Below are 14,822 nucleotides of genomic sequence, written 5' to 3'. Positions count from 1 at the left end.
AGAGGACTCCAGTGTGAAAACACCTCTATGAGTGCCCAAGTAAGAGTTAGAAGATCCTTTATCAAGGCCACCACAAGATGGAGACAAAATGTTTTTATATATTTTGTTATACACTCCAAGTATATATATATATATATATATATATATATATATATATATATATATATATGTGTGTGTGTGTGTGTGTGTGTGTGTGTGTGTGTGTGTGTGTGTTGTGTTATTGTTTTCAAGTTTCCTGTAGGCCATGCACTGTGTATGCATAGCCTGTAGCAAAGGTTAATGTACTCTATGTAATTTCACAATTTGAAAACAATGAATGTATTCAATTATGTCTCCTCTATGTTTCTCATGTAAAAAATGAAAAGTTGACTTAACTTAAAATTTCCATGCAACTTGCTGCACAGTTTTTTTAGGTATACTCAACCCAAGTCATTGAGTAAAATCACATGTCTCTTTTTTTTTCAGCTAACACACTTTATTATCTTGACCGCTGATGTGATTAATTTTTTTGTGCTTCTTGGAAGATGTTTGTATACAGATGACAAACATTAATAGTCTAATAAGTAGACAGCATCGTCTTTGTTTGTAAGACAACTTACAAGACTAAGATATCTATAAAATGGACACAATTGGTTGAACATACTCTAGGCTTCAAAACTAGCACGCTAACTTGTGGCAATCAACAAATGTTAAAAGATGAGTCCAGTCTATAAAAACTGGAAACCAATTAATAATTTAATTTCCTTTCCTTTCCTTTCCTTTCCTTTCCTTTCCTTTCCTTTCCTTTCCTTTCCTTTCCTTTCCTTTCCTTTCCTTTCCTTTCCTTTCCTTTCCTTTCCTTTCCAACAATGTGGTGGTTTTATTTGGTTAAAAGTGAACTGAAAAAAAATAAATGAAACTTGAATGTTATAAAAGCAAATTAATTGAGTGAGATTACGTTTAAACTTAAACATTCTTTGAACATGAGATAAAATGTAATAATTTTAGACTCTGAATGGCCGAGTGCGTTTTAAGGCCCCTTATCAAAGCGAACACAAGATGGAGACAAAAGGTTATATTTTAGGTGAATGCCTTTTTATTAACGCAGTTATTTGCGACTTGTCTGATCACTAAATGGAAATTGCAACCTTATGCTTTATACACCAAAGTAAATCTTTCTATCGGGATATTTGTGCTTTGTTTGTGTAGCCACATCATAAGTTGATGTATCTGTGTAATTTGCGTTATTTGACAATTCATTGCATGTTAGTATTATGTTACTAGAGCTGGTGCATGTTAGGTGAACGTTTCAATCTGAAATTTAAGCATATAGTTCTAATATAGCTATAGGAATAACCTTCATGCAGAAAAAAAGAACACTCACACCGACGTATTGTAAGAATACAGATTTAATTTAAAACCTTAAAAGCTGTCATTCCTGGTTTCAGATAGCTTTTACAGATAAACTCTTTCTGTAAGGAAAATGTAATTATTTGCTTTTCTTGAAAAAATCATTGCAAAGCATGGTGATGCAGGCAATCAAGGTGATGTACTCCTGAAAGTCCACAGAGCCATCAGCATTTGCATCCAGATCCTTAAATATTTTTTCCAGAGCTTTCTGGTCACTGGTTTTCTATAACAAACACAAAAAAACCACAAAAGCCTAATCAGATACTGTTAAAAAAGTGATGTGCATTAAACAGCACATATATTAGCCCACAATGTATTTATTATATGAAAGTTTGTGCAAAAGAATTAAACATTTTTAATTGTATATGTATATATATAGTTTTGCAGTGCTTCTCACCCCAAAGATTTCACCCATCTCGTTATTGAGCAGATCTTTGAGCTCGCCTTTGCTCAGGGTGGTTTTGTCTCCCTCCTTTCCTGAGTATTTGTAAAAGCTCTCAATCAGCATAGCCATTGCTTTCTGGACCTCTGTGAAATGAATGTGATATCATAAATATCATATCATAAATAATAATATTCATACAATAATCATAGTAATCAAACATAGCTTTTTTGTTTACGGCATCCAAAATTATTAGCAATGTCTAAAGTACAATACGGAATTTCATGCCCATCAACAATATAATGCACAGAACTAGTTACAGCCCTCCAGAGGCAAGCAGAAGGGGGAGAAGAGGTGGACCTTAATCGTCTAAAGAGAAGATTTTTAAGCACAAGCAGATTATGGCCAACACCCTACATACCCTTTAATTAAGACAGAATGCAGCTTGATTTTGTCATTAGTAATTTAATCCACCGTCATCTGTCTGCTTTTGCTTTTTTTCAACACACAAATTCTTAAACTATTCTACTAATTATATAAAATCTGAAAAACAAATAACACATATAAACTAAACTACCTTTCCAAGAACACAATTAATCTACAAAATCTGAATCCATTAAACTTTTATAGCGTAGCAGTGAGAGGCATGCATTAGTTCATTTTAAGCAGTGAAACAGTTCAGTACAAATATAAAAAGTCTCTTACGTGTCATGGTGTTTCTGGAGTTTACGGCAAGCAGGAAGTGAAAGAAAATCGGACTGAGCGAGTGACAACTGAAGGAACAGACTGGGTGTTATATGCAGAAAAATGTCACGCCCCCGACTTCAGCTCCTCCCACCCTGACTGTCCCAGCCCTTAACACACAAATGTCCTTTCTTACTCTTACTATATTCTCTCTCTTTATGTTCACACCCTTAATCCACAAAAAGGGGCAGGTGGAACAGGCATCTCTTAGTATTTATTGCACTACTTTCCGTGGTTAACAATGTCTCGTAGCTGTTCTAAAATCACTGTAAACCACAGCTTCTGCGGGCTTAAAAGTTAGAATTGCTTAATAGTCGCCAAATGAAGAGTTGAAAACGACACAATGTGCACAGATAGACAACGCCATCATCAAATCTACTAACAATATAATTTCGTTTTTCAATGACATTGCTTCTTACCATAGATTATACATTAATAATTTTGAATGCTTTTCAAATCTTGTAAATACTTTAATACTGATATTTGAATAGAGCTGTGACGACTGTGAGTCATTCAGGCACTTCACCAATATTTCTGTTTTCAGAAGAATACCGATTCAGTGGCAGCTTTTGTACCTTTTTTTCTGAGAGTGTACAGAACTGTAATTCTCAACTCTGGCCCTTGAGGCCCACTTTAAGATCAAACACAGCCGAACGAGATAATCAAGGTTCTCAGGATCATTAGAAAGTTACAGAGAGTTTGATGAAGTTTAGAGCTAAACTCTGCAGGAAAGTGGACCTAGAGGGCCAGAACTGAGAAGAAACTAACATTCCAAAATCACAACATTTACTACAAAAATATATTTTTCTCCCCTTGATCGCGATCACGTACTCCATGAAGTCCACAGTACCATCGGCATTATGATCCAGACTCCTAAATATGTTGCCCAGAGCTGCCTTGTCACTGGTATCCTTTGACAAACACAACATGGGCAAAAGCGTAATCAGAGACAGGGTCAGTGATGTGAACTAAAAGACAAATATTTACATCAGTATTAGCTCATAGCATATTTATTATGAGAGCTAATACAAATGAATTAACTTGTTTTAATTATGCTATTTAGTTAAAAAGATACTTTAAATAAAAATGTCATCATGAAAAAGAAATAACATTTCCCAAAAAAAAGGCATAGCCCGTCTCTTTATTGAACAGTCCTTGAGCTCGCCTTTGTCAGGGTGTTTTTTTCTCCCTCCTTTCCTGAGTGTTTGTGAAAGGCTTCAAATAGCAGAGCCATTCCACCCAGGGCCACTGTGAAATGAGTGTGATACAAAGCAGGTGTAGCATAAAGAACAATATTATTTATCAGTGAAACGAAGATTGCAAAAATGTAGGGTATCTACACATTTTGAATACATCAAACCATTAAAACACAGCAGTATCGTATCAGTGAGATGCATTAGTCCATTTTAAAAAACATTGTTTTATCACGCACCTGTCCACTTTGAGGTTCTTTTTTGTCAACTTTGAAACTCATCCAGCGTTCAGATATTTGTACTAGACATTAATGCAAGTTAATGCATAGTTACATATAATAATGACTGATTTGCATATGCAAACCTAACATTATGGAACCCTTGTAATAGAAGCATTTTTGAAATGATCAATACAATCAATCAGCTGAGATAACTATTAGTTATTTAAGTCTTACGTGGCATGGTGTTTCTGGAGTTCATGGCAGGGAAGAAGTGCACAAAACTGATGAGCACTAAAGCAACAGATTGAGTGTTATATGCAAATACGAAACTCACAAAGTGTAAAAGGTACTCAAATTTTTTACTCAATAAAAAGTACAAGTATCTGGAAGAAACATGCTTGAGTAAGAGTAAAAAAGTACAGCTTTAAATTTTTACTCTTTTCTGAAAGACATACAGACGTTTGGTTAAAGGGAGAAAACAAAATGCAATGGCACCAGTCAAAGACATATCTAGAGCAGCAGTAACCATTATCATTTATCAGATGAACACAAGCTAAGATTAAATCATCTCTCTTCGTGTAACATTCATTCATTCATATAACATAAGTATGGGACAACCATAAATGACAGAAAGTCATACAACCTCTGTGTCAACCAGTGTCTTCTGGAGTGAAACAATAGGCATATTTAGAAGATTACAAATACTAATATTTTAAACTTGACTGCCGTGTTCACTTTGTGTGGTTTCTGTAATGGTCCTGTCCCCTTGCACTATACGGACTAGAAATATTTGCTCGTGTTCATCTGAAGAAAGAAAGTCTGGGATTAAATAAGTAAAATATCACTTTTAATAACAATGTGATGCAGAGGTTAAAAACGTATTACAGACATGAATTGGTGGAATTAAGAAAATTTGTTGAGAGTCATAAAATTTAAATATTTTGAAAGGCCACTTTTTTGTGTTGTCTACCTCACTATCTAAAATGATAATTCATTAATAAATAATTAATATAACTTTTAACTGGTTAAAACATCACTAAACATGAATTACAATTAAGCAAACGTACAATGTTCATTTAAACATTTTTTTGAGATTTACTAACATTTAATAAAAAAACAAAAAATTCCCACAAAACTAAAATTAATTTTAGTTAAATATTCATCACTGATTTTACCTGCATTCAATCTTGTGTAGTCAATATATTACACAGCTAATGGCTCTATCCAAATAGAAAGTATAATAAATCATCTTTGCTACCTCAACATGCTTCCTCAGATTTGATGGTGAACTAATTGAACCTAGACATTATCTGAACAAAGTCATAACTGAAGTAGAAATGTGTGTGTGCTTGATGCGTGAAAACAATGATCACTGGTTCTCACATCAAGCACGCACGTTTGAGCTTAGGTTTGCAATATTTAAAGCACATTCAATAAAAAAAGGACTTTTTAAGTTAAAACAAAATTGTAAGGAGTAAAAAGTATTCTTTTTTCTTCACAAATGTAATTAAGTAAAGGTAAGAGTAGTCAGTTTAAATCGTACTTGAATAAAGTAAAATGACTTAAGTATTTTACACCTCTGCAAACTCCTCTTTTTTTCCTCTTTCCCAGCCCTGAACAAACAGGTGGGCTTGGCATCTCTCATTATAAGTGTCTAACTCAACTGGTTAAACTAGCTTCTAACCACACACAAACAGCCAAAACCTTAGACTTGATGCTTTTGGCAAATCCAGTGTCAAGACCTGCCCTGACTGGCAGCACAAGTAGGGTGTTTCTGAGAAGCACTTTAGTGAGGCTGCATGAAACCACTGAAATATTTGTGCAAATCATTCATTGATCAGTAATTCTATAATTCTATCTGTGCAAATCATCTTAAGGCCAAATCGTTTATATGCATGTTTATGGATGTTTTCAGACATGTACAAGTTGAATGAAAAACTCTGAGGTAGGAAACAGATGCAGTAAGCCTGCAGTAAGACAGTCAGTGGTTAATATATTAATAAATTATTGTAATAAATGTATTATTTACAACACTTTCCGCATCCCCTAATGATCTAAAGTGTAAACTAATCATCAGTTATAAATGTTTTACTCATCACCTCAGTGTATACGCACACACAACCTGTAACCGGCAGGTTTGTAAAACATTAACAACTGATGATGAGTAGTTTACATTTTAGATTATGGAATGGAAAGTTGCCAAAAATGTATTACCTCTTATTTGCTAGACTTGTTCTTCAGTCTTAACATAATAGCTGTGTTTATGCAACTGACGAGGTGTAATATCTGACTTGTAGCAGGGCCCAAAAACCCGGAAACCTCACAATGGAATTAGGCCATTAATCAGTAAATATGCCACGAATATTATACTGCCATAAATTGCGTTGAAATAATTAATAGAGCAGTCGAAAACCGGTTCTGTATGGTTTAAGAGCACAGGGTAATTGTCTACTATTCTAAGCACTGCTCATAGACAATACAGACTATATTGTATACATTGTTTGTAAAAACGACTCCCAAACAAACAACCATCTACAGCTGCTTATCTGCATTAAATATTCTAGATGTTGATCAACCACAACAGCAACAACAAAATGCCTATTTGCATGTTTGTGAGTTAATGCATATCTTTCATTGCAATGCATTTTACTCTGGCATGTTAGTAACTTAAAAGGACAGTACATCCAAACAATGAAATTTACTCATGTCGTTCCAAAGCTGTATGATGTTCTTTCTTCTGCAGAACACAAAAGAAGTGGTAAAACGAGACTATAGGTTTGCTTAGTGTAGTTACACGTTTGAGAGCCTTTTAATATAAGCCTGAATTTTTTTTTGCCTGAAGTTTATTTTGCAAGAGCATTAACTTTAGCTGTATGAACATAAAACATCTGCAAGAAAGGTGCACCATCCCTCTAAAGGTGCCAATGTCTAATACAAGGTAGAGATGTATTCCACTGTAAGATGACAAACCACTAAAGAAACAATTTTCCTGCACAGCCAAACAAAACTACAGAAAACACTCTGCAAGGACAGAAACCAGAAATAAAATGTGCAAAAATGACATGCATTCTGTTTTTGAATGATAACTAGTGGTACAGCGTAAGATAATGTGTGTTGTGTGTTTGCTTTATGTAGTTTTTATTTTTAGCAACCCACTACTGAAAATACGTGAAAGGCATTTAGGGACTAGTTTTTCAGGAGCAGTGAGTTGGAAGTGAGAGAAGCCAGGGAGGGAAAAAGAAAAAAAGGGGCGGAGATGACTGGCCTCATTTAACCTCAGTCTTTATGTAATACAGTGATGGTGACTCACTCGGGTAGAATTTCAACTTTTTTCTCTTTTGCCACAGTTGCTCTGTGAACATTAATTTTTATCTTTTAACATACAATTCTGTTGTCATTTACTCATCAAACCGAAACATTCTTTAAAATATCTTTTGTCTTCTGCAAAAGAAAGAAAGCCATGCACGATGTGAGCTTGAGTAATTGAAATACCAGGGTGGTACCCTTTCAAAACATACAATTATTTAAAACTTAGACACTAATACGCACCCTTTAGCGCTTGTGACAGAGTATTACCACGGTGTCAGTTTTGAGTGTAAAACAGCAACTTTTGTGCATCAGCAGTGAGAAATCAAACGAGATCAAATCTCATCGACTCAATTTCCTTTTGTGAGTCACCATCCAAAAACATCTATGAGTAAGTGGGACCTCCCTGGCGCCATTTTGACCACGAGTGTTTTGGTTAAGATCAGCTTCAGACCCTCAGTGGAAGTGGGCGGATGAGAGCATGAGAGGAGAGGACATGGCAGAAATATTTGTTGTGGAGGTTTGGAGGTTGGTCTCGCGCAGTTATGCTTGTTGTTGAATAAATATGCTCAAAACGCATGGCACACACATCTTGGCTCTGATTAAACTTAGATGCTTATTGTTCTGTGTTGACATAGCCAGAGGACAGAACACAAACAGCAAGATATACAACGTGAATTCCCCTCCCTTTCCCATTGCCAATGTTAAATACAGACAGCTGCGTCACTGATGAGAGCGTTAAGAAAAATTGGAAAAAGATGTCAGCTAGACACGTTCTCCCTTTTCTTATAATAATAAACATGCTTCCATTTGAATCTTGCTTTTTTATACAAATATATAGAACCACGTTTGTTAAAACTAATTTGCATATACCTAAAGCCGCCTGTATTAATAAGGGAGATTGTCAAAGGTTGCATAAATGGCACATAAGGATGTTACAAACCTATACAACTATATTTACAATATTTTTGGTTAAAAAAGTAGATTATTTAGTATGCCACATTTTGGCTGTTTCATAAATTCTTTCACGTTTCCTAATTGTTTCAGTTTTTAAAAATTGCTTACAAGCTTCTAATGGGCAGATTAATGAGAATTTGTTTAATGAAAAAACTGCTTCCACAATAGCTTTTTTACTAAACAAGTATCCCAACTGAGACTCTACTGTCCAGACAGCTGCCTATGGAAGCACTACGTGACTTCTTACTTCACAAGTCAATTAGAGAGAGCCTGTTTGTGTGACTAAGAGAGTAATCTGAAACATTTCTAATATAGTCTTGTGTTAGTGGAAGCATCAGACTCTGTCACGCAGCTGAGGTTGTATGTGTGTGTGTGTGTGTGTGTAGTCCTGGACTGTTGTGAATTTTATGGCCATCAGTGAGACTTTACATCTCTGTGGTAAGTTTTCTGGCCTTCTCTGGCCTTATAATATCAAATGAATGAAGCAAGTATTGTGTTTTGTTGATTGTTTGTTTGTAATGATGCTTCCTACAGGAAATGCTTTGTGTTTTGTTATAACGCTTCTATTCTTCTGTTCCCCTGAATGGAAAATCACACACCATCTTCACACTGGCCCCCACCACAAACGTCTCTTACTTTCTCTTTGTTTTGCTATGATTATTTCTACCTCACCCCCTTTATTTCTCTGTGGGCTGATAAATGTAATGTTTTCCTGATGCCAGCTTTATTTCCATTCTGGCACGGTAAACTTTAAAAAGGAAAACAACTTTCAGCTGCATCTCTGTGCTGTTTCCTACTCTTGAATGCTTCCAAAATGTTTTCTCGGCTCCTGAGTGCACTAGAAATAAGGTTCTCTTAAATGAAGCAATGAAGTTTAGTTACCATTTGCTGTGTTACAATCAGATTAAAGTCAACAGAACAATCATCTAGTAAACATGCCAACAACAGTATCCCATTATATAACAGAACTGGAATAGTCAGTGAATCTTTTTTCTTAAATAAACCCTGTTAAGCATGATGAGAAACTATTAAAAATTAAAAAAAAAGAAAAAAAAAAACATTTCAGGTTGTTGTATGTGTAAACTTTTACCTAACAATCGTCCTCTAGCTCGCTCCAGGGTTTACATTCAGAATCACTTAAAAGAGACCAAAATTGTGTCAACTGAACATTATGGTACGGTTTCACAATGAAAACCATTTAGCTCTATGGTGATAAAGAATATTTAATAACATGCTATTCAATTGTATTTTTCCTCTGCAGCCCACTCACAAATCTGACCCCAAACCAATTAAATGCTCACATTTCACCACTCTTATCTTAAACGCTGTTAAAGCAGTTGAGACTCAAAACACACTATTAAGAGAACAGTCTCCTGACTATTGTGCCACTTTACCTCGGTGGCCATTGTCTGTATTAACTACGACGAGCCTTTCATTTCCACAGTTACCACAACTCGTTTTAAAATTTCCACAGGATGTTTAGTGGGTTTTTTTTGTGCATTGCTGTATGTTTATTGCACACTGGAAGTTATAGGGCACCGTTCAAATGAATCAGGTGCATCATCTGTCCTTTGTGTTTGTCCCCACATCTGTAATACAGGTTACTTGTGCAAAACGATCATGAAACTAGTAGGCCTTTGCATTGTCTATGAAATGAAGGCGTATCAGACACCTCTGAGATTTAATCTCTGGGGTCTCTGTTAGTGTTAATGTGGCCCTCCTTGAACTACCACTGGATGTGAATCATCCACCTCCATCCATGTTCATGTAAGAAGCCTGCAGTCAGTGTTTGACCGATATTACCTCATTAGTTTCATAAAGCAACCCTGAAACTTTATATTACAACGCTTCTCATATTGCAATCTTTTTAAGGGTAAGTCACTCTTTCTGCAGCAGTTGTATGCCGCTTTGCAAAACAAATGTAGCCTAAATGTGTATTGCAAATGCAAACTATATTTATTGCCTCTAAACATAATTTATGCTACTTTTTGTCTGACTTTGTCTGCATTCGTTCTTGAAGTTTGAACGGTTGAAACTGTCATCGCAGCACCACGCCCAAATCATGCCACATAACAAAAAGACAAGAGAAAAAAGAAAGGGTGGGACAGAAGCATGTAAAGATCAGGAATTCAGTGAGTGCATTTGAACTCAGAATGCTGTACACTTCCTGGTTTAAATGCCCGATTTTGACAAATGCGCACATTATTCCCTGCAAGTTATCATGCATTTGAATAGACAACAGATGAGTCACAAGCAGTCCATATTTGAATGCAGTTTAAAATCACACCTTACTGCATCATCTATTCCTCAATTTAAACATTTAGACAGTCTTTTGCATGCATTGTGTACTGACATTGAGTTAAAGTAAGATTAAATACTTCACTTTAATTAGCGATCTACAGTATATAGCACATTTCAGATTGAATGTCGAAAGGTTAGCCACGCCTACTCATTCTGTTCACCCTAAGCACAGTAAATGCTAGGAATATACTTTTCCGTCCGTAAATATAAAACAATTGCACCGTTAAGGTGTTTATTAGTTACGGTTTTCATCACATCATGACTTTTTTCACATTACATCATGTGGGGTTTAAGTACCAGAGGATTTCTTCAGAGTAAATGCCATCTGTTCCGTGTAAACAGGCCTGATCGAGATGCTGTTTGTGTGGTTTGTGTGTGTGTTTAGGAACATGTGGGTGTGTTCGCTCTTACATTAGACGGCAGTACAGGTGCGGAGGACAGGGACCGCACTCTGGGAAAAACAATATATATAGCAGAGACTGTCCCTGCAGATATCTTCCTGGTAGCATGTTCACAGGATATAATACATGTAGTGAGGCCCAAACGTCAATGACCACATTGAAATCTAGGATTATTATTATGTATAAAACTGGAGGTAAAAAGAAATCTGCAGTTAATATTCTGCAGTATTTCTGCATCAAATAAAAAAATGGTGACATTGATCATCATCCCAATCTTGTGGAGTTCATGCAAATCTGCCTGTATTTTTAAAGCAGGTCCAATGTTGAAATGTTAAGTACTCCATTAAAACGTTATGGTCATTCACAGTGTTGGTTTAATTCGTTACTTTAAGCAAGTAATTACTATAATTTATTTAGAGTAAGGGATTACTTTTATTTCTTCTGTTATTTACAGTTAGTTCTACTAGTTACAGTTACTTCTTCAGGTTCTTCAGCTTCTTATGTAATTGAACTTAACGCTGTATAAAGACTGTAGAATATTTATAGTGGATTTTGCATCAAAATGTAACGTATGGCCTTAAAATGCATGCTTTTTAGGTAGCCTTCTTACCTCACTTTGGTGAGGCAATAAGAATATTGTTAACACTTTATTATCTAGTTCTCACCATTAACTACTGGGTTATTGGCATGAATATTACTGGGATATTGGCTGCATATTATTCCATAAAAAGCACACATAATATCTTATCCTGCAAGACCTTATTCTAAATCCTTAACATGTATCATGACATGTTGCTGAACGGCATTTCCATATATACACTTTCAGAACTACATTAATTTGAGAAAAGGATTAGGACTGGGAGGCTTAAACAGGTTTGAACCTGCTCCTTTACGTAAGCTATACACTATACAAAAGCTATTGCTATTATGCAACAGTCTGATATATTACTCTCTTTGACTGTTTTGAAATTTGAATATCGATTTGTTTTTATTACAGCTCTTCATTTCATCTTGAGTCTGTAAATGTGACATATAACCGACTGATCACTGACCACAATCTTTGCTAGCAATTAAGCTTGATCTCCTAATGAAAACGAACACGTTATTTGCTTCTGAATTGCAGCAGTACTGTTAATTTGAATAAGTCAATTTAAAATGAGATACATCAAAAAAACAGAACTGCCTGCGCACCTGTCAGCACACCTCTGTTTGATCTAGACCATTATGAAAGCATAAATGGTAGGGCAAAGTTAATTATCCTTTTGCTTACATAAGCGGTTTGACATACATTTTCTTAAAATGGAACGTGACTTTAATTGTGCACTGAATGTTAAAGTCTTCTGAATTTTTTTCCAAATGTGCTAATACTTCTTTTAAACTACAACAGATGTTTTCATGTGTAATCTATTACAATCGTCAGACGTAAAACTGTGTAACATTACAGAATAAAATGCCGACCAATGAAGAGGTAATAATGAATGAATAATTTTTCATCCTTTTGTTGTTTATTACTTTTTTATTTATGAAACTTACCCACATTCAAGTATTAAAGAAAAGAATGCATGAAGCTAGAATAAAATATATTCATATAACAAAATATATACAAATTAATACCTAAAGGTGACATAGTAGTATACGTAATATACAACAATATTTAATTAATATACTATTAGTATACTATAAGTTCAAGTAAAAGTACTGTTTAGTACTGTTATACTTATTTTATGCTTTTTTATACTTTTAGATACAAGAAAGTTTCAAGCAGTATTGAACCAGTCCACTTACAAGTTTACTACTAGTATACTGATATTTTTATACTTACTACATAAATAATAGGTAAAATATACTTGAACTTTACTCAAATATACTTAATGAAATGAACTTCAAGTATACAACTTTTTGGTAGTGGTAGCCAAAAGTTGAAATGAATTTTACAAAAGGTAATACTTGTAAGCTTTTCTTAAGGATAGGGCACATTTATAAAACAGAGGTGTGACACAGAGCCATTAGTGTCAAATAATGTTACAAAGCCATTCTCTTAAAAGAACATATTTGCATGCAAGTTTGCATTGAGCAAGTAGGTCAGCTGCATAGAGCTTCATTCAGCAAGTGTGTAAAAAGTCACAATGCGTTTACAAATTATCTTTTATATAACAATTGTATTCATATAAAATAATTGTGTGATATAAAAGCATATCATAGAGTAAAATCATGGCCTCCGAAAGTCCATATAATATTAAAGCCTATAGCATGCAACCGTTGAAATCAAGTTATGTGCTATACAGGTTTCTTCAAAACATTGAATGCAATTACTGATGTAAATATGTACATATTGTTTTAAAATATTAAAAAGGAATTGTGTGAAATAACAGAAAAAATCATGAATGTCATCATTGGCAAAAAGATGACGTATAATAGATAAAGCGAAAAAATAAAGTGAGAAATACATGAGTGGTAACAAGAGGTTTTTATTGGTGTTCAAAAAACATTTTATATTGTACTGTTCGTTAGACAGGACATGCATTTTTCACAACACTCTCTTTTGAGAAATGTTGCTTACTATTACATGAATTACTAAATACTCTCCATTTAAACAATATTTTTTTCCTCTGCCTTTCTCACAGCATATAAAATGCAGCATTATTACAGATGATCAAGAGGTACTTGTAGAAGTGTTAAAGTGTAAAGGATGTGTGTTTTCACTTATCCTGACATCCCCTGCCCCTGTCTCTGCACTTATCCTTGCCATGCTTCTTTTTGTAGTAGCCCCTGGCTAGGCCAGCAATACACTGACTGAATTCACGGAAGTTCACTTCGCCATCATGGTTTTTATCCAGGTCTTCCATGACCTCCTTAATATCGTCTGGATCCACTTTATCCTGAGACAGACATAGAGGGAGGAATGTCAAAGCTGTAATAACGTACATACCACTCATACGTGTTTTGCCAGGAAAACAAAAACAAACAATGAACAACTATTGGAGGCATGCTAAAGATACTAAAAAGGATGCCAGCAAGTAAAAGATGGGTTAAATTAAGATCCTCATGCACGCATTTTATGACTCATTAGGGTAAACCCTTCTCATGCCCGGTTGCCAAGATAACATTGCACAACAACCGCACAGCATTTAATTAGATTTGTTGCAACATGTTGGAGGTGTTCACTTCCTCAAACCAATAGCCTTACACAGCTTCATCGTTTTCTACGCATATCTCTATTTCTCACCTTAAATTCAGGACTGGTAATTTGGGCTTTAAATAGCTGTCCAAGTTCAGCATTACTGAGCTGGGTTTTCTGCTCATCTTTGCCTGCATATTCCTCAAAAACCTCCACTATGGCCACAATGGCTTTCTCCAGCTTAGACATGTCTATAAGAAAACAAGAGAGAGAAATCATCTCATGCACTAATGCCTGTCAGAACCTCTTCATGCACATTTCTTACGCAGAAATAAATTCTTTAAGCCAATGCAATACGACACAATTACATCTGTTGCAAAAATAACCACTAAATTATATATTGCATTCTAAACTATAAACGTCTTCTCTGTCCTATTTATTTTTTGCTCTGTACTTTCGTTTTCTCTCTTTTTCTGTTTTCCTTCACCTACCTTGAAGTTGGTGTGTTCCCGTAGAAGTTAAGCAGATGTTTTGTTGGAATAAATCGTCTGGTTTTAAAGCACAGATTTTATACTCCACAGCACACACAATGGCAGGGATGACTCATTCTTCTGCCACGAAGGATCCCTAGCACACTCAGTCCAGTTCTATGAGACTCACATGCACTATTTGTAACACTTTTTTGCTTTAAACATCACATTCTGATGTGTTTGACTCAGCTAGTTGATTATAGTAACTAATAAGTAAATAAACAAAACATAGGGGATTTCTCTAGTCAGACTGTATGGGCAATCTGAGTCATATTTTAGT

At 35.1% G+C, this 14,822-nt stretch overlaps 2 protein-coding genes across 2 annotated transcripts; both read right to left on the bottom strand.

Annotated features, from left to right (window-relative positions):
- Positions 1-1,370: 1,370 nt before the first annotated feature.
- On the bottom strand, positions 1,371-2,615 carry LOC122360707 (ictacalcin-like). Its single transcript, XM_043261528.1, has 3 exons — positions 2,477-2,615; positions 1,787-1,917; positions 1,371-1,612 (listed from the first exon to the last, which is right to left on the bottom strand). Exons 1-3 carry the CDS (start codon positions 2,481-2,483, stop codon positions 1,469-1,471), a joined length of 282 nt encoding a protein of 93 aa, XP_043117463.1. The 5' UTR covers positions 2,484-2,615; the 3' UTR covers positions 1,371-1,468.
- Positions 2,616-13,346: 10,731 nt separating this feature from the next.
- s100w (S100 calcium binding protein W) lies at positions 13,347-14,822 on the bottom strand. The gene is made up of 3 exons (XM_043261526.1): positions 14,504-14,822; positions 14,121-14,263; positions 13,347-13,773 (listed from the first exon to the last, which is right to left on the bottom strand). Exons 2-3 carry the CDS (start codon positions 14,259-14,261, stop codon positions 13,594-13,596), a joined length of 321 nt encoding a protein of 106 aa, XP_043117461.1. The 5' UTR covers positions 14,262-14,263; positions 14,504-14,822; the 3' UTR covers positions 13,347-13,593.

The sequence above is a fragment of the Puntigrus tetrazona genome, chromosome 16, assembly GCF_018831695.1.
Source record: "Puntigrus tetrazona isolate hp1 chromosome 16, ASM1883169v1, whole genome shotgun sequence".
Lineage (NCBI taxonomy): Eukaryota > Metazoa > Chordata > Actinopteri > Cypriniformes > Cyprinidae > Puntigrus > Puntigrus tetrazona.
This window is presented reverse-complemented; position numbering and strand designations above follow the sequence as displayed.

Coding starts and splice junctions, on each gene's coding strand:
- LOC122360707 (XM_043261528.1), bottom strand. Junction 1,613..1,786: donor AGATGGGTGAAATCTTTGGG/GTGAGAAGCACT, acceptor TGTTTGTTATAG/AAAACCAGTGACCAGAAAGC.
- s100w (XM_043261526.1), bottom strand. CDS start 14,261: ATGTCTAAGCTGGAGAAAGCCATTGTGGCCATAGTGGAGGTTTTTGAG. Junction 13,774..14,120: donor TTACCAGTCCTGAATTTAAG/GTGAGAAATAGA, acceptor TGTCTGTCTCAG/GATAAAGTGGATCCAGACGA.